The sequence below is a fragment of the Meles meles genome, chromosome 20 (assembly GCF_922984935.1).
Source record: "Meles meles chromosome 20, mMelMel3.1 paternal haplotype, whole genome shotgun sequence".
Lineage (NCBI taxonomy): Eukaryota > Metazoa > Chordata > Mammalia > Carnivora > Mustelidae > Meles > Meles meles.
In genome coordinates, this window is record NC_060085.1 from 47,447,241 (window position 1) to 47,474,291 (window position 27,051).

At 40.0% G+C, this 27,051-nt stretch overlaps 1 protein-coding gene across 1 annotated transcript in view; it reads right to left on the reverse strand.

The window, feature by feature from the left end:
• SUMF1 (sulfatase modifying factor 1) overlaps positions 1-26,649 on the reverse strand; it is a 105,899-nt gene extending 79,250 nt beyond the window's left edge. The window contains exons 1-3 of the mRNA XM_045989644.1: positions 26,368-26,649; positions 5,866-6,039; positions 1,558-1,632 (exon numbers count right to left, since the gene is read on the reverse strand). Coding sequence (XP_045845600.1) covers positions 1,558-1,632; positions 5,866-6,039; positions 26,368-26,637 — 519 coding nt within the window. The 5' untranslated portion in view covers positions 26,638-26,649. The remainder of the gene's footprint in view (positions 1-1,557; positions 1,633-5,865; positions 6,040-26,367) is intronic.
• Between the last annotated feature and the right edge of the window lie 402 nt (positions 26,650-27,051).

The following is a 27,051-nucleotide window of genomic DNA, read 5'->3' on the forward strand; positions in this document are numbered from 1 at the left end:
GCCTAATGTGCTTGGAGGTTCTCGAGTGACAAGAGGCCCTGTATCCGAAAGAGCAAATCACAAAAATGAGTACAAAGGCCCTCCGTCATCTGAACTCCGTATCTTAAAACAAGGCACCACATCCTGAGCTGCTGGATCATCAACACTAGGCCAGTGTGACCTCAAAGCCCTTTAAAAAAAAAAAAAAGAAGGAAAAAAAAAGGTATATCAGATTACATAATAGAATAAAAACTTGTAATGAGCAAAAGACCCCTGAAATCCCTGAAATTCAAATAGCTTGGTCATGTTTTAAAAACATTTATGTACAATACGTATTAAAAAGTGGCCTGATTCTCCTGTAAGTGAATCAAGAGCAAGTCTGGCTGTATCTCCTCTCTCCCTGACCACCTTCGCTACAATCATTTGAGAGAAAGAAAAACAGGAGCCAATGAGACAGTTTCATTTTTCTGGCACTGCTGCTTACAAGAGGGAAGAACAAGAACAGTGAGGCCAACACATAAAGCCCAAGCTCAGGCAACTGAAAGGGAACTTGTGTAACAAAGGAAGATTAGGGTTGAATTCCTGCCTTCCATCTCTGTATCTTAATCAGTCTCCTGCTGAGCAGAGAGCCCGATGTGGGGCTCGATCCCAGGACCCTGAGATCATAACCTGAGCCGAAGGCAGAGCTCAACCCACTAAGCCACCCAGGCGCCCCAATCAGTCTCCCTTGAAAGGAAGGCTGACCCCATTTCCTCTCTCCTCTCACTACCTCCAGCCTCTTCTGCATTCCCAGCCCTCTTTGTTTTTTGAACCCTCAAACTCCTAGCTTACCCACAATTTTTTGTTTTTCTATTTTTATTTGTTTTCTATTTTCCACCTCTTCATGAGACTTGTATGTAAGCAAATTCTTGAACATATGGAAATCCAAAGTTCTGCTCACCACCCAGGTGCTTATGGAAGCTCAGTCACTGTTTCCATGACTTCTGAGAAAAACACACCTAATTCACATTCCCTGGATCCTCTCTGCAGTCAAATGCTCTACCACTGAGCTATACCCCCCCTGGATCCTCTCTGTGAAAGCAGGTACACCCTGGGTAGTCAGGCCAGTTCCCAGGCTCAACTTCCTATGAATATCCAGAGCAAAGGTCCCTTTCATGAATACTTCTCCAACTGTAGGAATTCATGAATAAGTTTAAATAGGAAACTCTCTCTCCACACTAGTGCCTGATGAGATGAAGACTTACAGAAGTTAAAGAAAATTCACATTTAACCCTCCATTCTAGAAATGACTACAAGTGAAGAAACCCAGAAATGTCCAGAGCTCAGCTAAGCCCTCCGTAGCAACAAAATGGGTCACTCAGGTACAGAAGACAGAAACCCAAGTCAGACCTGACACTTTCAGCTACCATCCTGGACAGGGCATGGGGCCCTGACCCACAGGCCTGCTCTTGTGGGCCAATCTACAGCAGGAGGGGCAGGGGGGTTGAGGAGTCGTGGCCCTTACAGCTTGGAGTTTTAACCCAACCCCTTTCCAACAAACAGCAGAGAAATATGAGAGCCTGGTTGGACATTACTTACTGCCTGCTGGATATCAGTCTTCACTTGCTCACTCAACATGCCTTCAAAGACAAAGGAGTCACCAAACTTCTCAGCCTAAAAGGAAAGAAGGAAATAAAAATCCAGAATGGTCGTAGCAACGGGTTTCACATGGACAGTTTTCTCTGTGCATAAAAGTGATTCTTCTAGTCCAAATGAACTTTAGTTATTCTTATGACTTCCCAGAGGATTTGGAAATGACTTAAAGCATCTGGCTTCCTATTAAAACAGGTTAATATCAATTGCTTACAGAGATCATGGTCTTTTCAGGCTCATTTAGCTGATAAGAATGCAGCCTGGAAGAGATTAGCTTTTGAGAATGTGATTGCTCCTGTTGATGGAAACACATCTCTGCAAGTATTCCAAATGACTTGGAAAATAACAGTATTCTTTACAGGTCAGTTTACATAATCAACCTTTGTCCTTTGTTCTGCTCCTGCAATCTAGCTAAAAGAACTGAATGACATTGTTGGCTGATATTCTGATAGACTCTGGCTCCCCTAAGGGGTCAACTAACTGTGTTTATAAATCTCAAGTGGCCAGGGGCGCCTGGGTGGCTCAGTGGGTTAAAGCCTCTGTCTTCAGCTCAGGTCATGATCCTAGGGTTCTGGGATCGAGCCCCGCCTCGGGCTCTCTGCTCAGCAGGGAGGCTGCTTCCTCCTCTCTCTCTCTGCCTGCCTCTCTGTCTACTTGTAATCTCTGTCTGTCAAATAAAATAAATAAAATCTTTAAAAAAAAAAATCTCAAGTGGCCAATTGAAGCATCAGATGGAAATCTGTATTTTTATTATTTTCATGTAACATTACTGCCTCAAGTCCTCATCTACCTCGCTTTATCTGCTGCATGACCTCCTACTGCAAAGGCCCACATTAACCCCTTCGTCTCCATGATTCTATTCTTCTAGTTTCCCTCCTCTTTCTGACCTCTTACTCATCTCCTGAAATACCCGGCTCTTCTTCTAGCCCCTAGAATGCTGTTGCTCCCTAGTGCTCTGCCCTGCTTCTTCTTTCTCTTCACCAGTGGCTCTCGGGCTTTGTGCAGCGGAGATCACCTGGCCAGCTTACCAAACTACACGTTACTGCTCCTCAACCACAGAAGTTCTGATTCTAGAGGTCCAGGGTGAGGCCAATGAACCCGCACATGTCAACAGCTCAGCTGGTGACTGGTGGTCCAAGAGATTACACTTTGAGATCCACTGATCTACTGACAGACAACCTCCTTCAATCTCACTGCTATAAAGACCAGCAGCATGCACTTCAAATGACCATCCCATCTCCACCTCCATCCAGGCCAGTCCTGTCTTCACTAGATGATATTAGCTGCTTACTGGATTCCTGTAGTTCAGGGCTTACAAACACCTCGGACTCCTTTTCCTGATCAGAGCGTATCATCTTTTCTTTACCCCTGCACTTCCTCCTCTTTTCTTTGTGGGAAAATGCCTAAGCACCCAAACCATCCCTTCATTCAATGAACAAGTTTCAAACATGTTGCTCTGTTTGGGCAGCCACCTTTGTTCTGTGCCTGAGTATGAACTAAATGACAGAGATACGAGGTCAGTATTAAATAAGCACAGTCTCTGTCTTAATGGCAATTACACGTGGGGGCACAGACAAAACTCAAGTCAAAGAAAGGATGGAAGAAAATACTTACAACTTTACTTGACCTTGTAAGGTAAAGAGTATCAAGAAAAGCCTCTTTTCAATAGAGTGGGGAGAGGAGGTCTCCTTGAGAAGGGGCCATTCAGCTGCAAAGACTCCGAATGAGAAGGAATCAGCCATAGTAAAAGGGAGATACGCATGGGGAGAAGGAAATTCCAAGCAGGGCGGGGATACGAGCAGAGACCTCAAGCTGGAAAAGAACGCTGAGTTTTCAAGGAATCGAAATAAGACCAGCTGGGCTTGAACATGGTAAGTGGAGTATGATATAAAAGAAAGTTGGAGAGACAGAAAAAAACTGTGAAGTATTCTAAAAATATGAAACATTTATCCAAAGTAGGAGTTCTTAACACTTTTTGTACCCTGAACCCTCCTGGCAGTATGGTGAAGCTTAGGGGCCTCCTTCTCAGAGTGAAATGTTTAAATACATAAATAAATGTTTTCTTTTATGAAGAAAACCAGTTATCTCAAAATAGTAATAAATTTATAGTATGGCAATATATACATGCTCTTTATTAAGATATTAAATAAGATCTAGTGGAAGGTCTCAAAATTATCATTTCTAAAGGAAGGATGAATGCAAACAATATTTCAAGATATCTACAACAACAATAATAGGACAAAAAATGTTTGTGATTTCTACTGGTGACAAAGTTATAGGTACTGCTACTATTACTGTCATCGGCCTCATAATTGAAGGAAACGCTAAACTTGAGTGAAAGGGTAGTAAAAAGCCAGACGTCATTCTTTCCCATCCACATTCGTGAATGCCCTAAATTCTGTTTATTCTGTCTTCTTTATGAAGAACCCTAGTCTGAGGGGAGCTTGTCTTCTCACTTAAGTAGACTACCTAGGAGACTGATCTAAAAGGATCCGTATGAAACAAAAAGAAGGGGGTCTTCTGCTTACTATAAACAGGAACAAAAGAGAAAACTGCTTTGTATATTTTAGGAAATTCCAAAGAAATGTGATGCTGAAAAACCAAATTGGGACACTTTTTTGCTTTCAGCAATTACTTTTTTATTTAAAAGAAAAAATGTTGTTTTGGGGGCTGGATGGGGGGAAATAAAACAAGGATTCCACAAATGGAAGGCAAAGGTAAAGTCCTTTGGTGAGAGAAAATGGAAAGTCTACAAAACAGTATATTTTATCTTATTTTATTTTAATTTTAAAGATTTTATCTTATTTGACAGACAGAGATCACAAGCAGGCAGAGGCAGGTACAGAGAGAGGAAGGGAAGCAGGCTTCCTGCTGAGCAGAGAGCCCAATGCGGGCCTCAATCCCAGGACCCTGGGACCATGACCTGAGCCGAAGGCAGAGGCTTTAACCCACTGAGCCACCCAGGCTCCCCTCTTATTTCATTTTTTTTTTAATTTTATTTATTAATTTTGACAGACAGAGAGAGATCACAAGTAGGCAAAGAGGCAGGCAGAGAGAGTGAGAGGGAAGCAGGCTCCCCTCAGTGCAGAGAGCCCGACGTGGGACTCGATCCCAGGACCCTGAGATCATGACCTGAGCCGAAGGCAGCGGCTTAAACCACTGAGCCACCCAGGCGCCCTTATTTCATTTTTTAAAGATTTTATTTATTTGACAGAGAGAGACACAGCGAGAGAAGGAACACAAGCAGGGGGAATGGGAAAGGGAGAAGTAGGCCTCCAGCCAAGCAGGGAGCCCAATGTGGGGCTTGATCCCAAGACCCCGGGATCATGACCCAAGCCAAAGGCAGACGCTCAATGACTGAGCCACCCAGGCACCCCCAAAACAGTATATTTTAGACACTTAGAGAAAGTTTCATAAACTAAAAAGCCCCCTTCTTCTTACTCCCTTTTAGAAGAAACATTCCCTCCCCCACCAAAAAAAAGAAGAAGAAGAAGTAACATTCACTTGCAGAACCTTGCTTTGGGATTCAGTGACAAGAGAGTAAGTTGGAATTGCTACAGGAGAGCTTATGAGTTGTCAGGCATTAAAATAAAACCACAGGAGTGCCTGGGTAGCTCAGTCAGTTGGTTATCTGAATCCTGATTTCAACTCAGGTCATAATCTCAGAGTCATGAGATCGAGTCCCACATCAGGCTCTGCACTGGGCATGGAACCTGCTTAAGATTCTCTCGCTCCCTCTCCCTCTCAACCCCCACCAACACACGTTCATTCTCTCTCTCTCTCTAAAACAAAAGAATAAAAGAAAAAACCACAAAACTAAAAAGCTATACTTCTCCATCTATTGCTTAATGAAATATGTAATGCTTCTTGAATAACCAAAGTGCAATTTTTGGAGAGGGAAAAGTGGCTTTACTTTAGATCCTATCTGCTACGTCAAAAAGCCTAAGAAGGCAGTGGCACTCTCTGGTATATTAAAGCATTGACATTACAGCATAATGGTTAGAAAAGAAACCCTGGCATCTCACTAGCCAGGCTTGAATCCCAGCTCCACCACTAACCAGCTGGCAACTCAGGGCAAGTATCTTTTCTAATCCTCAGTTTGCTACCTGAAAAATAACCGGCCTCCTGGGGTTGCTTTGAGAACTGGATGAAATATATATAAGCTGCAGAGCACAGTACTAGGCACATAATAAAAAAATGGTTAATCAACATTAGAAAAGAACAAGTTCTTCCTTCCCATCCCAACACTATTACCTCAGTCAAATAGCCAGTTGAGTTCACAAACTTCTCAAATTCAGCATTACTGACTTCATAGGCATCCATGTAAAAGGCATCGATAGCAACTCTCCTGGCAGGTGCTTCCCCATCTTGCTTTATCTGAGGATCATCTGTGCCCATTGTAAACACTCCAGCGGGGATAAGGACCATCTGCAGTGAAAGGGAAGACGGAGAGTCATGCCATCACAGTCAAAGTGGACCTGTTTAAAGGGCAGAGTGCCTAGCACACAGTAAGCACCCAAAAGTTATTATATACCCACCAAAGAAATCACTGCACAATCAGTAAAATCACTCCACACGCCTATGAAAGGGAAGGATTAGTCTCAAACAGAAATGAGAATTCTTGCTATGCCTGGCTGGCTCAGTTGGAAGAGCATATGAATCGATCTATAGGTCACAAGTTCGAGACCCACATTGTGTGTAGAGATAAATAAATATTAAAAAGGAAGGAAGGAAGGAAGGGCGGGCTCTCTCCTGGGTGGCTCAATCTGTTAAGCATCTGCCTTTGGCTCAGGTCAAGATCTCAGGCTCCTGGGATCAAGCCCCATATTAGGCTCCCTGCACAGTGAGGAGCCTGCTTCTCCCTCTCCCCCTGCTGCTTCCCTTGCTTGTGCTCTCTCCTGCTCTCGCTCCTGCTCTCTATTAAATAAATAAAATGTTAAAAAAAGAAAAAAGAAATGAAAATCCTCTTGGCAAGTAGTTCTTTAGTCCAAACTCTACTTGATACATGCCATGGAAACAGGTCTGGAACAATAGTCACCAAGCTGCTGATGGCTGGAGTACAAAGGCAAGGAGATATTCCACTTCTTTATATATTTGAGTATGTTTTTCCTTTAATATGATCTCATTTATTGTAATTTCTCATCGAATTACTTTTAAAATCAAATGCAAAAATGTCATATGTAATATTCCTAAAAACCACTGAGTGAATGTGTGTCTCCAGTGAAACAGAAAATACTTAAATCACTGAAATAGAATATCTAAAAAGTTTAATAAGGGACCATGTCTTGTCCTTATTACGTCCTTGTCCTTAATTGAGTCCTTATTAAAACTCTAACTGCAATTACTTTGCTTCTATATACTGTCTCACATAAACTCTAAACTCTAAGAAGCCATTGGATTGCCTTGTTCATATCTGTATTTCCATCACTAAACATAGTGCCTAGGGATTGCACCAAAACTATTCAGTTAAGAAATGTAGGCCTATGCTCAACATCATGACTCGTTAGGGAAATGTAAGTAAAAACTAAAAAGAGATTCTACTTCATGCCCACTAGCATGGCTATAACCCAAAACATTGACAATAACAAGTGTTGACAAGGGATTGGAATCTTCATACATTGCTGGTAAGAATGTAAAACAATGCAGCTGCTTTAGAAAACAGTCTCTTGGTTCTTCAAAAATCTAAATAAAGAGTCACCATATGGTACAATTTTACTCCTAGATATATATCCAAGATAAATGAAAACAAACATCCATGAAAAAAACTTCTTCAAATGTTCATAGCAGTAATATTCAGAATAGTCAAAAAATGGAAACTCAAAAGTCCATCAAATGACAGATAAACAAAATATGGTATATCCACTAAATGGAATATCATTCAGCCATAAAAAGGAATGAAGTACCAATACATACTACAATATGGATGAACCTTGAAAACATTATGCTAAGTGAAATAATCTACTCACAAAAGGCCACATATTGTATGAGTTCATTCATATGAAATGCCCAGAACGGATAAATCCAAGGAGACATAAAGTAGATTAGTAGTTGCCAGGGGTTGGAGGGGGAAAAAAAATGGGGAATGACTGTTAATAAATATAGTGTTTGGGGGGGGAGTGATAGAATGTTCTGGAATTACTGATGATGGTTGTGAAACCTTGTGAATGAGCTGGGAAACACTGAATTGTTCAAGTTATAAGGGTGAATTTTCTGTTATGTCATTCTATCTTAATTTTTTTTAAAAAGAACACAATCATACCATCTGCAGACACAGTATCTTACTTTCTAATCAGCTGAGTGAAAAATCAATTCATCGACCTCCCAGCAGCATAAGAATTGTGAAGCCTCTAATCTATAAAATAAGGGTTCAGATTGAAGAAGGAAAAAAAGGAAGCCAAAGAGAGATAACTAGTTGGAATAAAAAGAAAGAATGTGACTTAGCAATAACAGCAGAAGACCTAGAAAAACAAGATTAAAAGAAACAGAAAGCAGCAATCTACAATCACTGATTCCTACTATTTCCATTGACTTCCGTTACTAGTGGCTGTCTTTAATTCTGTGCATATATTTCCCAATGCTCTTTTTCTATGACATATAGGTAATAAATGTCTTATTATTTGTCCAATGTATTACCAGTACTCTAAGAAATCATGCTTGACTACTCCTGTCCCCTAATCCCAGCATTACAGAGGTCACTCCCTCTTACTGGATCTCTCCCCTCCTTCTATTCCAGCAAGAGCCTCACAACCAGTCACCCTGTCTCCAGTCTTAACCTTTCACATCCCTCCTTGCTCCTCTGAAAGCCATTTATCTTCTATTCATTCATTCATTCAACAAATATTTAAGTAGCTATAGAACTTTCTGAAATGTCAGCCCTTGGTATCCAATTTATTGGATAATAAGTATCCAATAAATAAATAATAAATAAATATTGGATAATGAATAAATGGTGAATAAATAATCCAACTTATTACAGCTCTGTTTTTAACAGAAAAAGATTGGCAATAAACTAAATGTCCATCAGTAGTGGACAAGTTAAATAAATTGTGGGCTATCCACACAACAGAAAATTAAACAGCCACAAGAAAAGGAAATTTATGACATTTAGAAATATAGAGTAAACATAGTAGATTAAACACTTATAAAAGCTAGTATAAAGTTTCAAAGACAAAAGTAGTAAAAACAACTCATTACAAGAATTAGTTAAGGGATAAGTTAGATGAAAAGATATATAAAGAAATACCAAAAACATGAAACATGGCAGCAGGGAGTAAAAATATTAAGCCTTAGAACGCAATCAAACCTAAGTTATCTACATAAAAGTGGGCTGTTATAGATATAAGATGTTATGTGTAAACCTCATGGTAATCACAAAGGGAAAACCTATAGTAAATATACAAAGGATAAAGGAAAAGGAATATAAGCATATCACTAAAAAAAGCCATCAAATCATAAAGAAGGAGAGCAAGAGAATAAAAGATGAACAGAAAGACATAACCAAAAAAGCCAGAAAATAGTGAACAAATGGCAGTAAGTACATACCTACCAATAATTATCTGAAATGTAAATGGTCTGAGTTCTCCAATCAAAAGACATAGAGTGGCTGAATAAATTAAAAACAAGACCTATCTCTATGCAGTCTACAAGACGCTAACCTGAAATATAAGGACACACAGAGACTGAAAGTGAAGGGAAGGAGAAAGATACTCCATGAAAATGGAAACCAATAGGAAGCTGGAGTAGCTATACTTATATCAGACAAAACCAACTTTAAAATAGAGACTACAAGGGGCGCCTGGGTGGCTCAGTGGGTTAAGCCTCTGCCTTTGGCTCAGGTCATGGTCTCAGGGTCCTGGGATCAAGCCCTGCATCGGGCTCTCTGCTCAGCAGGGAGCCTGCTTCCCCCCTCTCTCTCTGCCTGCCTCTCTGCCTACTTGTGATCTCTCTGTATCAAATAAATAAATAAAATCTTTTAATAAATAAATAAATAAATAAAATAGAGACTACAAGAGCACCTGGGTGGCTCAGAGGGTTAAGCCTCTGCCTTTGGCTCAGGTCATGATCTCAAGGTCCTGGGATCAAGAACCACATCGGGCTCTCTGCTCAGCAGGGAGACTGCTTCTCTCTCTGCCTGCCTCTCTGCCTACTTCTGATCTCTGTCTCTCAAATAAATAAAATCTTTTTAAAAAATTAAAAAAATTAAACAGAGACAACAATAAAACACAAGGAGAACTACATAATGATAAAGGGACCAACCCAACAAAAAGATTTAACATTTGGAAAAATTTATGTAGCCAATATGGGAGCACCTAAATAAATAAACCAATATTAACAGACCTAGAGAGAAAAACAGACAGCAACACAATAATAACTGGGGGCTTCATATCCCATTTACATCAATGGATAGATCACCCAGACAGAAAATCAACAAGGAAACAGCAACCTTAAACAACATATTAGACCAGATGAACTTAACATATACATATACAGAACCCAACCAAAAGCAAAAGAAATATACACATTCTTCTCAAGTGCACATGGAACAGTCTCCAGGACAGATCACATGTTAGACCATGAAACAAGTCTTAATTTTTTAAGAGGACTGAAATCATATTAAGCATCTTTTCCAAGCACAAATGATATGAAACTAGAAATCAATTCCACAAAGAAAACGGGAAAATTCAGATAGAGGAAAATTAAACAACTTGCCATCAACCAATCAAGAGATCAAAGAAGAAATAAAAAAAAATTTTTTTAATACAATGAGACAAACAAAAATGGAAATAAATCAAAATTTATGGGATGCAGGGGCGCCTGGGTGGCTCAGTGGGTTAAAGCCTCTGCCTTCGGCTCAGGTCATGATCCCAGCGTCCTGGGATCGAGCCCCGCGTCGGGCTCTCTGCTCCGCGGGGAGCCTGCTTCCTCCTCTCTCTCTGCCTGCCTCTCTGCCTGGTTGTGATTTCTCTCTGTCAAATAAATAAAATATTAAAAAAAAAATTTATGGGATGCAGCAAAGAAATTCTAAGAGAAATTCAGAGCATTAAACACCTATCTTAAGAAACTGGTTCTCTGAAAAGATAAAAATGATAAATCTTAGCTAAGTTTCACCAAGAAAAAGAGAGGGTAGTCAAATAAATAAAATCAGAAATGAAAGAAGAGATATTAGAAGTGATGCCACTGAAATAAAAGAGATCATAAGAAACCACGATGCGGGGCGCCTGGGTGGCTCGGTGGGTTGGGCCTCTGCCTTCGGCTCAGGTCCTGATCTCAGGGTCCTGGGATCAAGCCCAGCATCCAGCTCTCTGCTTGGCGGGGAGCCTGCTTCCCCCTCTCTCTTTGCCTGCCTCTCTGCCTACTTGCGCTCTCTCTGTCAAATAAATAAATAAAATCTTGGAAAAAAAAAAAAAAGAAAAAAACCATGATGAATAATTATATGCCAAAAATTGGACAACCTAAAAGAAACAGAAAAATTTCTAGCAACATACAACCTACCAGACTGAATCATGAAGAAACAGAAAATCTGAACAGACTGATTACTACTAAGGAAATGGAACTGGTAATCAAAAACTTCCCCAAAAAACAAAAATCCAGAACCAGAAGCCTTTCACTGGTGAATGCTACCTAACATTCAAAGAAGAATTATAACCAATTCTTCTCAAACACTTCCAAAAAACTGAAGAGGAGGGAGTGCTTCCAAACTCATTTTATAAGGCCAGCATTATCCTAACACTGAAAGCAGACAGGATGCTGCAAGAATAATAAAGTGTAGGCCAATACCTGTGATGAACATAGACACAAAAAATAACAGCAAACTGAATTCAACAATACATTAAAGGATTATATACCATGACCAGGTGGGATTTATTCCTGGGATGAAAGTCTGGTTCAATATCTACAAATAAGTCAATGTGATATACCACATTAACAAAATGTATGATTAAAAACTGTATGATCACCTCAACAGATGCCAAAAAGCATTTGACAAAATTCAACATCCATTTATGATAAAAACTCTTAATAAACTGGGTATAGACAGAATGTACCTCAACATAATAAAGGCCATATATATGTCAAGTCTACAGCTAACATCATACTCAATGGTAAAAAGCTAAAAGCTTTTCCTTTGAGATCAGGAATAAGACAAGGATCCCCATTTTTGCCACTTTTATTCAATTTAATACTGAATGCTTTACCCAGAATAATTAGATGAGAAAAAGAAATAGAAGACACCCAAATTATAAAGGAAGAAGTAAAAATGTCACCATGTGCAGATGACATATACAGAAAACCACAAAGACCCCACCAAAAACCTGTTAAACTAATCAATACCAAAAAAAAAACCCTGTTACATTTCCATACTTTAATAACCAACTATCAGAAATACAAATTAAAACAATCTCATTTATGATTCCATCAAAAATAATAAAATATCTAGCAATAAACTTAACCAAGGGGGTGAAAGACCTGTATACGTAAAACACCACATTAAGGAAAGAAACTGAAGACGACACAAGATATGTCATGCTCATAGATTGGAAGAATTAATATTTTTAAAGCATCCTTATGATCCGATGCAATTCCTATCAAAATACCACTGGCATTTTTCACAGAAATAGAAGAAACAACCCTAAAATTTGTATGGAACCAAAAGACCCTGAACCAGCCAAAGCCATCTTGAGAAAGAAAAACAAGCCTATAGACATTATGCTCCCTGACTTCAAACAATATTGCAAAGCCACGGCAATGTAAAGAGTATGGCACTGGCATAAAAACAAACAATGAAACAGAATAGTGGACCCAGAAATAAATCCATGCATACATGGTCAGCAAGTTTGCAACAGAAAGGCCAAGAACATCAAATGGAAAGATGCAAATCTCTTCAATAATTGGAATGGAAATGGAAAATCCATGCATACATGGTCAGCAAGTTTGCAACAGAAAGGCCAAGAACATCAAATGGAAAAATGCAAATCTCTTCAATAAATAGTATTGGAAAACTGGACAGCCACGTTCAAAAGAATGAAACTAAACCACTATCTTATACCATACACAAAAATTAACTCAAAATGGATTAAAGACTTGAACCTAAGACGTGAAATCATAAAATCTCATAAGCAGTAAGCTCCTTAACACAGGCACTGGTGATGGTATTTTGAACCCAACACCGAAAGTAACAAAATAAAAAATGAGCAAATGGGACTATACCAAACTATAAATCTTCTATACAGCAAAGGAAACTATCATCAAAGTAAAAAGGCAACCTAAGGAATGGTAGACATTTTTTGCAAATCATGTATCTGATGAGGAGTTAATATTCACAATGTATAAAGAACCATACAACTCAACAGCAAAAGAACCAAAAAACAAAAAACAACTCTGATTAACAAATGGGCAGAAGATCTGAACAGACAACTTTCCGAAGAAAACATACAGATAGTCAAAAGGTACATGAAAGGATGCACAACATCATTATCACAGAAATGCAAATCAAAACCACAATGCGATAGCACCTCACACCTGTCAGAATGGCTATTATCAATATGCCCCAAATCTGTTACAGTGGCTACTATCAATAAAACAAGAAGTAACAAGTATTGGCAAGAATGTGGCTAAGAGAAACCCATATGTACTGTTTGTGGAAATGTAAATTAGCGCAACCACAATGGAATACAGTATGGAGGCGCCTCAAAAAGTTAAAAATTATTTAAAAAACTACCACATAATTCAGCAATTTCACTTCTAGGTAACTAAAACACTAGTACAAAACACTAGTACATGAGTACAAAAACACTAGTTTTTTTGTACTAGAATAAAAGAATAGTGTTCTTTTTATTCTATTTTTTTAATTCTTTTTATTCTTTTTATTTTTTAAACAGAGAGAGAGATTACAAGTAGGCAGATGGGTAGGCAAAGAGAAGGAGGGGGAAGCAGACTCCCTGCTGAGCAGAGAGCCTGATGTGGGGCTGGGATCCCAGGACCCTGAGATCATGACCTGAGCCAAAGGCAGAGGCTTAACCCACAGAGCCACCCAGGTGCCCCACAAAACACTAGTCTTATACTAGCACCTCAATGTTCAATGTAGCACTATTGACAATAGCCAAGCCATGAAAGCATCCTAAGTGTCCATGAATGGATGAACAGATGAAGAAATTGTGGTGTGGGGGTGCCTGGGTGGCTCAGTTGGTTAAGTGTCTGCCTTCAGCTCAGATCATGATCCTGGGGTCCTGGGACTGAGCCCTGTGTTGGGCTCCCTGAACAGCAGGGAGTCTGCTTCTCCCTTTCCCTCTGCCCCTCCCCACCTCATGCTCTCTCCCTCTAATAAATAAAATATATTTTTTAAAAATTGCGATATGTATGTATGTGTGTATGTGTGTGTAAATATACGTCCTTTTAAATCATATGCATCATATATGTATCATTCAATCATAAAAAAGAATGAAGTCTTGCCATTTACAACATGGATGGACTTTGAGAGCATTATGCTAAGTAAAATAAGTCAGAGAAAGACAAACAACGTAGATCTCTGTTCTATGTGGAATCTAAACAAACAAAAACCAAGCTCACAGATACAAAGAACAGATTGGTGGTTGCCACAGACAGGGGGTGGGGAGAGGAAGAGGTTAAAAAAAGGCAGTAAGGCACCTGGTTGACTCAGTTGGTTAAGCGGCTGCCTTTGGTTCAGGTCATGATCCCAGAGTCCTGAGATGAGTCCCACATCTGGCTCCTTGCTCAGCAGGGAGCCTGCTTCTCCCCTACCTGCTGCCTCCCCTCTCTCTGTGTCAAATAAATAAATAAAGTCTTAAAAAAAATTTTTTTTAAACTGGTCAATTACATATTAAAAAGAAATTTTTAATAAAAAATATTTTTTTAAAAGACTGGTCAGCTCCAGAAAGGCATGGCTTTTTATTTCTCTAAAAAATACTGTGTACTTTTTGTCAGTTCTATAAGGAATCAGGTGGAGACCCGAGTTAACCAGTACAATATTTCAAATTTATTCTAGTGATGTTTTTAGTGCATCTTACAGATCACTGCTTGGACAATTCAGGGCATAAGGCTGTTTTTGTTATTGTTCTTGTTTTAGGAGGAGAATGGAAACAACTTTACTACACCATCTAAAACCTAAAATCTTTTTTAGTTATAACAAATATTTTAAAAAGTGTTAAATATATTGCTTAATAAACTGTAAGCTAAAGATCCTTGTAACCCCCCTCCATGAAAATATCTTGCTAGTCACTCCAAAAGCCCTTCCTATGCCCATCTTGAACACAAATCCTCCCCCTCACCAGAGAAAAACCACTGTCCCAACTTCTTATTTTTAAGATATAATTGATTACATGATATTATATTAGTTCCAGGTATACAACATAATTCAAAATTTATATATATATTATGAAATGATCAACACAAGCCTAGTCAACATTCACTACCACAGTTAAACTGTTTTCTTGTGATAAGACCTTTTTTTATTTTTAACATAAATTTTATTATTTGTTTCAGGGGTACAGGTCCATGATTCATCAGTCTTACACAATATACAACGCTCACCACCACACATACCCTCCCCAATGCTGTGATAAGAACTTTTAAGATCTCTTTTAGCAACTTTCAAATACATAATATAATATTATTAACTACAGTCACCATACTGTACTATCCAGACTATTATATATTGTTACCTTATTTTATTCACTTTTAATTAACTATGCATCCCTAAACATTATAGTTTTTTAATTTTATTTTTTCAGTGTTCCAAGATTCATTGTTTATGCACCACACCCAGTGCTCCATGCAATACATGCCCTCCATAATACCCACCACCAGACTCACCTAATCCCCCTCCACCTCCCCTCAAAACCCTAGTTTGTTTCTCAGAGTCCACAGTCTCTCATGCTTCATCTCCGCTTCCAATTTCCCCCAACTCACCATTCCTTTCCTTCTCCTAATGTCATTATAGTTGTTATGGTTTTTCTTTTTTGTAAAATATGGCATTTAGGAATCTAAATCTATAGGTTCCCCCATTACCTCTTTCTTCCCTTGCAATTTACTTGTTGAAGAAACTGGGTCATTTGTCAAAGAGAGAATCCTACAGTCAAGATTTTTGTTAACTGCAACCTTATAATGTAGTTTATCATTATCCCCAGTCCTCTGTACCTCCTGAAAATAGATAGCTGAATCTGGAGGCTTTATCAGATTCAGGTTTGATTTGGGGGGAGTAAGGATCCTCTGTAGATGGGGTTGTCTTCCTCATCAAGAAGCACAGAAAGTATGGGTTACTCTCTTTTCTGATGCCATCGAAGTTCAATTCATCATAGGTTGCAAAATGATATTCCAATTCTAACACATCTTCATTTATTGCTGAAATGCTTCTATAGAGAAACTTCTCCTACTCAGTTATTTAGCTACTCAGTGGTATATTCATGGGAAAGGCAAGATAAATTCTTGACTCTTTCCCCTTATTTACCAGCTTTCAAAATAAAGAGCCAGTTCCCAAGAATAATCCCAAGATGACGAAAACAAAACAAAACAAAAAATAAAAATAAAACTGGGAAAGGGGTCAGGCTGTGCACTATCTCCATATCTGGCAAAACACTGGATCTGCAAATAGTGTTACCATAACCAAAGGAAAGGTATTAATACAAGGCAGGGTCTGATGAGACTACTCTCACTAGAACAATGCTGCCCTTCATAATCCCCAGTCACTGTGGTCGCTAACCAGTATCAGGACTCCCAGAATTCCATAAGCCCTCAAGATCTTTCCAACAAGTCATAATATGCTTGAGTTAGCAAGAAGGAATTCATGGTGGTTGCCTTCAGTCCACTTCATTTGATGCAGCATTCAGAATTCACAGCAGGCGGAACTAGCATCAGAAGCAGATAAATCAGGGGACAGAGCCTGTGTACATTACCAGAAATGCCAGTGATTGGAAAAGTTCTGCTTTTATGATATAACCAATTCCATGTCTGGATTTATCTAAATCTTGAAAATCTCTTTCCAGTATTATGCTAAATCTTCTTCACCGTCACACATTAATCAGTAAGAGACTATAAAACTAAAATAGATCGCTTGTAACTTGTGAAAATAGATTTCACTGAACTTATTGAGATAGAAATCAAACTACAAAGAGTTGGAGTGAGAAGGGGGAAATGGAAGTAGTTGGAGAAATAAGAGAGAAATCACTGCTAATTTGAGGGAGTGACCAATCTCAGAGAATGTTTTATTTTATTTTTTTAGAGAGAGCACAAGTGGGGAGGGGTAAAGGAAGGGAGGGAGAGAATTTTAAGCAGGCTCCACACCTAGCACGGAGCCTAAGCAGGGCTAGATCTCACAACCTTGAGATCACGACCTGAGCCAAAATCAAGAGTCAGAGGCTCAACCAACTGAGCCACCCAGAAGCCCTTCAGAGAATGTTTTAAAAAGCAGTGGAACCCAGTGTATTTTTTTGATGAATTGAGGGGAGGGGGATTAAGCAGCCATAAGAAAGGAAAAAGATTGAAAACAAGAAAAAAGACACTTGTTGGGGCGCCTGGGTGGCTCAGTGGGTGAGCCTCTGAGCTGAGTCTCTGCCTCTGGTCAGGGCATGGTCCCAGGGTCTTGGGATGGAGCCTGGCATCGGGCTCTCTGCTCAGCGGGAAGCCTGCTTCCTCCTCTCTCTCTCGCTCTCTCTGCCTGCCTCTCTGCCTACTTGTGATCTCTGTCAAATAAATAAATAAAATCTTTAAAAAAAAAAAAAGAAAAGAAAAAAGACACTTGTAATAAATTAATATGGAGAGAGGTTGCCAAGACAAAGAGCTAAAGGGACCAAAGCAAGATGTACCATAGTAAGCAAGGTATGCTATCATTTGTGTGAAAAGGAGGCGGAGGAAGAATACAGATTCACCTATTTTTGTATTTGCTTCTATTTGCAGAACAGAACTCTGGGAAGACATATAAGAAACTCGTATAGTGGGACACCTCAGTGGCTCAGTGGGTTAAATCCTCTGCCTTCAGCTCGGGTCATGATCTCAGGGTCCTGGGATAGAGCCCCGTGTCGGGCTCTCTGCTCTGCAGGGAGCCTGCTTCCCCCTCTCTCTCGCTCTCTGTCTGACTCTCTGCCTACTTGTGATCTCTGTCTGTCAAATAAATAAATTAAAAAAAAAAAAAGAAAGAAACTCGTGTAGTGGTTATTTGAGAGGAAGGCTATCAGGTAAATAAAAATTTTTCACTATACACCCTTCTATAATTTTTTCTAAACCATATAAGGACACTGTCTGTTCAAAAAATAAACAGCAAAATAAAGTGTCAATCTGATTATACCACTTACCTACTTAGATTCCTTAGGTATCTGTCACCTTTCAGGGTAAAATAAAATATCTAACCATCGAAGCCTAATCTCTCACCATTTCCCTCACCACATGTTCCACCTACACTTTGTAGATAATCAATATTCAAGATCACCTCTCCCAGGCCTTTACTGCCTGCATGTCTGTCCTCTGGCTGGATCATTTGCCCCTCAGGTGGGTTCCTCTAATAAATACCTCTATCCATCCCAACATGACACACACATATTTTAATGATGGGTTTTCACTTCCTTAGATCCTAGACTCTTTGGGAATCACAAATAGTTTTCATTTCTATATTCTCAAGACTTGGCATGGTGCATAGTTCAGCGTAGACACTAAAAAACAACAACAACAATGAAAAAAAACACCATTGACTGAATCAGTGATATCATGAATATGATGAGAAATTTGCCACGTGTGTTATTTGTAATTGCAAAAATTCTTATTCTAACAGTCCCAGACATGGAAAGCATGTTTGCATTGTAGTGAAACCTGTTTAAAAGACTCTGTGCAAGGACTGAACTAGGTTCACACATTATTCTGATTATCCTCCAAATGTCCGAGACACAGGATTCCTCAGTCCTTAGAAGTCAGAATTTTAAGCAGCTCTGCAGAGAAGCAGAAACATAGAAGACTTTAGACAAAAGCTTTAAGTGCAGTTTAAACATGATTATGAAAATGATCTAATCCAAGGTTTCATAAAGGACTTCAAGCTAGAAAAAGCTTGCCGGCAGCAGACAAGTAGGTCCTACTCTGAGAACAGGTGTTCAGCCCTTGGCATAAAGAGAAGACACACAGGGGGCGCCTGGGTGGCTCAGTGGGTTGAGCCGCTGCCTTCGGCTCAGGTCATGATCCCAGAGTCCTGGGATCGAGTCCCGAGTCGGGCTCTCCCCTCAGCAGGGAGCCTGCTTCTCCCCCTCTCCCTCTCTCTGCCTGCCTCTCTGCCTACTTGTGATCTCTGTCTGTCAAATAAATAAATAAAATCTTAAAAAAAAAAAAAAAAAGGAGAGAGAAGACACACAGGAAACTGTGCCCATTGTGCCTAATGAAGTTTTACAATCACCTCATTTTTTTTTCATCCTCTTCTCCCTCAAGGTGAGTACCAGCAATGCTACTCCTCATCAAGAAGCACAAACACAACTTCCACTGTGAACTCCTGGCCTACGTTTTTTTCCTTCTTCTTCTTCTTTCCTTACCTGTCAGAGATAACCAACACTGAATAAGCCAAGTTTCCATTCTGGAGGCTATAGATAAAAATACCTTGCATTGTTCTGAGTGGATCATAATTTCCAATTTACACGAATGAAATGAAGTTTTCTGCAAATGTAAAAATGTTGTCCTAGTGAAACCCAGAGTATCCGCTGTTTCACCTACAATACTCTGAACCAAATAAAAAGAACCACTTGAATCAAGTCTTTACTGAAGTTCCAGAGTCAAACAATCCATTCCTTCTTGAAAGTTAAAACCCCCTTTGCTACACCAGTCTGTGCCACTGCCACTCAAGTCAAAAACACGTAAGTCAAGGTGACTCTATTGCCATTAGAACTGTATTTGGGGGGCACCTGGGTGGCTCAGTGGGTTAAGCATCCAACTTGTGAGTTCAATCTCAGGTCATGATCTCATGGGTCATGGGATCAGCAGGGAGTCTGCTTGGGATTCTCTCTTTCCTTCTGCTGCTCCTTCCCCCAACACAGAGTGCTCCCACCCACCCCCCCCCCAATGAATGAATAAATCTTTTAAAAAATAGACAGATAGGGGGCACCTGGGTGGCTCAGTGGGTTAAAGCCTCTGCCTTCGGCTCAGGTCATGATCCCAGGGTCCTGGGATCGAGCCCCACATCGGGCTCTCTGCTCCACAGGGAGCCTGCTTCCTCCTCTCTCTCTGCCTGCCTCTCTGCCTAGTTGTGATTTCTCTCTGTCAAATAAATAAAATAAAAAAAAAATAGACAGATAGATATTTGAGCTACACACTCCAGGCAGGTACAGTGGGCATCTATTCCTGGAGCCCACCCAGCCCTCCCCCCTTCCTCTTGTCAGAACAACTGACACCCCTTTGAAAACCATGTGTTCAACTCTCTACGTGGCTCAGGTAGAGCTGGGAACTCTACTCCACCTCCCATGACTCAGGCATGGCCAACTGTGGCACTCTTATGACCAAAGAGATGTTATTAGGGATAGGCCCATGACCCAGTCAAAGTTAATCTTAAATCTCTGGCTGGAGCTGGAGAAAAGGCATACTCTCTCTTCCAGCTACTTCCTCAGTAAAAAGAGACACTGCCTGAAAATGGAGCAAACATAGAGAAAGGAAAAGCCAGGAGACAGACAAAAAGGAAGACCTGCCCGAGGCCCTGTAACGTGGTATTTGGGGCTGTATCTACTCTCAAACTTCCCCACTCTGAGAGACCATAAATGTCCCCTCTCCTACTTTTTTCCTGCTTAAGCCAGTTTTGTGTTTTCTTTCACTCGCTACTGTGATGTTTTTGTCTTATATACAAAAATGAAATAAGCTTATACAAATACTTTTGTGTAGCTCTTCTCCCTTTTCCTTCTTTTCTCTCTTAAATCTAAGAGAATACATTAAAGGCTCAGAAGAAAGTGGGCTGAACAAGAGAATCATCTTCTTTGGAATCTGTCCATAAACTGCTGCCTTGGCTGTCGGCACAAGGCTTATCCATCTACACTGTTCTCCTATTCTAGGGCCTGCACAGACAGATGCTAATTGTAGATAGAATAGCATTAAAGTTCCTTCAAGCCCTAGGATTTATTATTCTATTAAGCCTCGGCTGCCTTACCTGTAAAGTGGGGAATAATATCTTTTACTCGATTCTTAGGAGGATGAGATACAGCAAAAGAATATTTTACAAAGGTTTCTTTAGAAAGTACTGGATACTCTTTATTCCCACAGCAGTTTCTCATATTGTATCCACCAAAAAAAGGTAACAGATCATTCATGAAATTGTTACAGAATGTCTAAAATGTGTAAGACACTGGGTGAGTGTGGGAAGGGGATGGATACAGAGATTTATAAAAGCCTAAAAATGCTTCCCATGTAGATTATCAGACAACTACCCATATAACAGGAAAGAAAACATACAAGTTGCCCTCAGATAACAATAAAATGTTGTGGGAATTTAGAAGCAAGGAAAACCACTTCTTCTTCGAGGAAAGGTTTCATGGAAGAGATGGCATTCAATTCAGTGATGCCTTGACACTTGGGTAAGCATTACCTAACCTGAAACATTCTCAGATAGGAACTCAGGACTGAAATTACCCATACATACAGAGATGGTACATATAATTTAATCATCCCATGATTCTAAATGCCCTTCAAGCAACTGTTTTCAAAGATCCATGGAAATCAAAACATTTTGCTACCTTGTACAAAATAACCTGGGCAGAAACTGCTAGGATAATTTTCCCATTGAGAATTACATATATATGTGTGTGTATATACATACATACACATATGTGTATGTGTGTATAAACTAGAAGGAACTTGAGTAAAATTTTAAAACATCTAAACTGTTTCCCATACAATTTTTACTGCTGTAACTTTCCAGTGAAACTGTAAATTCTTGAGGGTAAAGCCCAATGCTATTTATTTCTTTGTGTACCTCATCTTGCCAAGTGCTCAGTAAATGAATTAAAATACAAAAAAAGACTCACAGTTGAAAAGTGTTACATTAAAAAGTGTGAAAAGTGTCACCCCCAGAAACCTTAAATTACTAACATTTCCCAGAACACACCATGCACTTGTACAATGCTTTGTTTGCGCCCATGCTATTCCCATTCTTGGAATGTCCTTCAATCTGTCCTTCTATCCCTAGCTTCTGAAAATGTCTCCTTCAGGCCCTAGTTCTAATGTGACCTTTTCTTTGAACCACTTCCTAATGTATACAAGACAAATGAATCATTGTTTCCTCTCCAAGTGCTTTGTTCAATTCCTCTTGTAGTACTGTCACTATGGAAAAATGATCCTTATAGGTGATTGTCCATGGAGGGGAAGGGAGACAGGGGGAGAGCAAGACAGAGAGAGGAAGACAGAGGAAGGAGAGAGAGGAAGGAAGTAAGGAAGGGAGAGACGCATACCATGAGAGAACATACGCTTACCAGAAGGTAGATGGCAAATGTCTTGAGGGTAGGGCATATGTCTTTTCTCTTCCTTATAACCAAGACATAGGACAGTGCTGTAATATTTGTATACCAAATAAACATCTGTTATACTAAATAAACAGAAAACAAAAAAATAGATTTAATACAACCCCAATCCAAATCTCAGAAAGTTATTTTATAGATATCAACAAACTGATTCTACGCATATATAAACAGGAAAAGACCCAGAATGGCCAAGATAATACTCGAGGGGGAAAAAACAATGTTAGAGGACTGATGCTACAACTTGAAGAGTTACTGTAAACCTAACAGTAATCAAGACAGTGTGCTGGTAAAAGAACTAAAAGATCAATGAAACAGCGCAGAGAGCCCAGAAAAAGACCTCCATAAATATAATCACCTGATCTTCAACACAAGGGTGCTAAGGCAATAGAGTGGAACAAAGACTGTCTCTTCAACAAATGATGCAAAAAAAAAAAAAAAATGGATATCGACATATAAAAAATAATAATAATAATAGACACAGACCTTCCACCCTTCACAAAAATTAACTCAAAATGGATCAGACCTAAATAAAAATGCAAAATGGTAAAACTCTTAGAAGATAACATAGGAGGAGACCCAGATGACAAGGGGGTATGGTGATGACTTTTTACAAACAAAATCAAAAGCAACATCACAAAAGAAATTGCTAAGCAAGGCTTAATTAAAATAAAAAATTTCTGCTCTTGAAAAGAGAATGTCAAGAGAATGAAGAGACAAGTCAGACCGAGAGAAATTTGCAGATGAGACATCTGATAAAGGACTGTTACCTAAAACAAAGAACTCTCGAAATTCTATAGTAAGAAACCAAAACAGTTTGATTTAAAATGGGCCAAAGACCTTAACAGATACCTCACCAAAGATACACAGATGGCAAAGATGTTCACTGTATATCAAGCAAAAAAATGCAACCTAAAACAACTGTGAGATTCCACTACACACCTTAGAATGGCCAAAATCTGGAACAGTGACAACAGCAAATGCTGGTGATACTGTGGAGCAACAGGAACTCTCATACATTGCTAGTAGGAATGCAAAATGGTAAAACTGCTTTGGAAGACAGTTTTGCAGTTTGGAGACAGTTTGGCAGTTTCTTAAAAAACTGAGCATACTCTTGCCGTATGTTATACCAATTGTGTTCCTTGGTATTTATGAAAATATCTGGTACTTATCCAAATACCCATATGCAAATCTGCACACAGGTGATTACAGCAGCTTTATTCCTATCTGCCAAAACTTAGAAGCAAGCAAGATACCCTTCAGTAGGTAAGCAGATAAATAAACCATGGCACATCCAGACAATGGATATTATTCAGAACTAAAAAGAAATTAGCAGGTAAGCTATTAAAAGACATGGAAGAATCTTAGATACATATTACCAAGGAAAGAAGGGGTGCCTGGTTGGCTAAGTCGGTTAAGCGCCTGACTGGATTTCTACTCAGGTCATGATCTCAGGGTTGTGAGATCAGCCATGCTTCAGGCTCCACACTGAATGGGGAGTCTGCCCCTCCTCCAGCAATCACGTGTGTCTCTCTCTCCAAAATAAATAAATATTAAAAACAAACAAACAACAACAACAAAAAAAAAAAAACAGGGAAGCCTGGGTGGCTCAGTGGGTTAAGCCACTGCCTTCGGCTCGGGTCACGATCTCAGGGTCCTGGGATCGAGTCCCACACTGGGCTCTCTACTCAGCGGGGAGCCTGCTTCCCCATCTCTCTCTGCCTGCCTCTCTGCCTATGTGTGATGTCTCTCTGTCAAATAAATAAATAAATAATCTTAAAAAATAAAAAGCCAGATCAGATATTGCTAGTGGGGACCAAGGGGAGGAATGAAGAGAGAGACACAAAGGACTTTCAGGGGAATGAAAATACTATACTATATGGTATTATAATGATGGTTATACATCATTGTACACTTGTCCAAACTCACAGAATGTACACCAAGAGTGAAACTCAAGGAAAACTATGGACTTTGGTAATTACGATGCATTAATATAGACTCATCAACAGTAACAAATGTACTATTCTGGTGGAGTATATTGACAACAGTGGAGACTGTGCATTGTGTAGCGGCAGGGGTATTATGGGAAATTTCTGTACCTTCCTCTCCATTTTGTTGTGAACCTAAAAATCCTCTAAAAAATTAAGTCTTAAAAAAAAAGAAAAAAATTTTTAAAAGAGTTAAGGAAAAAGCACTATCACTACAACCATGCACCTCTCCCATAATACTGAACTTCTTGAATTCGGAATAAATGTCTGTGTCATAATTAGACCAAAGTCATCTACACATGAACCAAAAACCTTAAAACCAAGGAAATCCTTTTATGAAGTCTTTTGTCTTGACAACACGGCTACTTGGGGTTCAGTCATTAAGTTGAGTCCTTGAAGGCTTGTGATCTGTGTTCTCAGCAACTGCTAGTTTACTAATAGCATGGGATCCCTCCAAACATTATAGAAAGTACATTCAAGTGAAAATGAGCACAAAATAAAAACATATAAGGAAGGAAGGAAGGGAGGGAGGGAGGGAAAAAGGAAGAAAATGCAAGAACTGGTCAAAAATGACCCCACCCATACAAGACCTAGTCCAGACACAAAACCACTCTGAACAAATGGAAAAAATGTATATCTTATAAATTAAATTAAAAAGATACTGGCACCCACATCTCATTCTGAAATCAAAAGTTAGAGCATTTAAAATGCAGAATTTTCTGTACTGGCCAGAAGGTTCTAGGGAAAATTTGATACAGATCAATGTGTAAATGCAATAAAACATCCACCCTGTTAGTTACCAAGTAGCTAAACAAGACACAGGACTTTTTTCTTTTGAAGGAAGGACATGATTATCCAATATCACAAAAGGTAGAAAGGAATTAAAATCATGTATGGCCAATACACACTACAAAAATAACCAGGGTTCCCACCACACAAAAGATAAACACTAATAATGCAGCAATCCTCTGAGGGTCAAGAAAAATTTAAAAGGCCAAAATTACACAAAAGGAGAAACAAAAAAAAGCCCAGCCACCAATTCCCTAACACTCTACTAGAGACAAAGTTATAGTCCTAACTCCTACCACCCTCACTCCCTATTTAGGGAGAGAAACCAGAGACAAGTATCTTTGGTAATTGTAACGTCAGAGTAAAGAGGTACTATGGTGGCAGCATATGGAAATACTTCAGGGAAAGAAAAAGAAAGAAGTCAGGTACGGTCTGCTGGAGGACATCACCTCTCACCTAAGCCCTGAATATTGTTCAGAATTAAGCCACAGGAAAGAAAAGTGGGATTAAAGAAACAAGGAAAGAATGCACTCAGTATACAAGGAGGAGCACTAGTTTTGGAGTCAAACATCTTGGTTCTAGTCCTCCTAAATTTTTTCCACAACCATACCCTTATGCAAAGTACCTGGAGAGAATGGAGTAATCATTATTACTCATGTTATTATTTATGTATGCTAACAGTTAACACATCCATGCACTATAAAAGGCACGGATAAATAGCACTAATAAAGCAACTACAGTTGACTTGGTCCTTCCTGTGTGCTAAAGTACTAAGGATAGTAAGATTAAATAGGACAAGTTCTTGCCCTCAAGAAACAGTCTACTAGGGGCGTCTGGGTGGCTCAGTAGATTAAGCCGCTGCCTTCAGCCCAGGTCATGATCTCAGGGTCCTGGGATCGAGCCCCGCATTGGGCTCTCTGCTCCGCAGGGAGCCTGCTTCCTCTTCTCTCTCTGCCTGCTTCTCTGCCTACTTGTGATCTCTGCCTGTCAAATAAATAAATAAAATCTTAAAAAAAAAAAAGAAAGAAAGAAAGAAACAGTCTACTAGGAGAGTCCATCGATTAAAATACCAGAATTTTAAAGACACAGAGACCCACTGTCCTGATTCCTTCATAGTTAGGACAGGAACCCAAGACTAAGGAATCTGTAGGCCCTAAAATTAAAAGTCCGAGAACCTCAGGAGGAAGAGAGTGGAGTGAGGGTGGAGCGAAGAGGAAATTAGGGTGGAGTGAGGACGAAATAAGGAGTTGGAGGGAAGAAAAGGAGGGTCAACTGTTCTCAAACCAAATTCCCTAATGTGCAGGATTAAGCTGAGCCCCAACATCCCGCGGATTTTGGAGGCAAAGAGAGGAGAGGAACTCTTCGTCAAGTCGGATCAGCATGTGCCCAATTTGCGGTGTGGTTATAATCTTTACTTGCCTTCCTGCAAACCGCTTGCCTTGCCCATCCCACCCTGTCCAAGAACCCCGCGGACTCCACCCGCCTTCAGGGAATCAAGAGAGCACCTTGGTGGGCGCGAGCGGCCGCTCTCCCGGGACCTGGCCGGGGGCGTTCGCTTCCCGCGAGTATCGGTGCGCGGCCGCCGAGGCGCCATGGTCCCCGCGCCGCTGGGGAGTGCCACAGCCGCAGGAGCCCGCGAGGGAAGCCGCGCCCGGGCCCTTACTGGCCTCTTCGCCCCCAGCCGCCTCGCGGGGCAGCAAGAGAAGCGGCAGCAATAAGAGGAAACCGAGCCGGGGGCAGCACCCACCAGCCGGCCCTACTGAGGGCGCAGCCATGTTGTCCCGGGAGCCATGTGACCCTCCAGGTCACGTGGCTCCGCCCTCCTTAAAGGGCCCAACCCTGGGATGATTTTTGAGGTAGCTTTGGAGTTGCTCTCTCCAATTTTTTCTACGTACCTCTCCTTTAGAGCACCTCACCTTGGCTTTGCTGACTTTAAAACACAAAACCCTACAAAACTCAAGGACCTCCAGATGGTTGTGAGCCCCATTTTTATTTCTTGGTTGAAAAATGATAATCGAATTTGTTGAGCATTTGCTAAATGCTAGGCAGTATGCTAAGCAAACACTTAAATTTTTGAAATCTCATTAAGCCTCCCTCACAAGGATCCTGTAATATTGAGTTCACCAAGCAATTAAATGACTTGCCCAAGGTCACATAGCAAATAAATCTCAAAAACGAGATTTAAACCC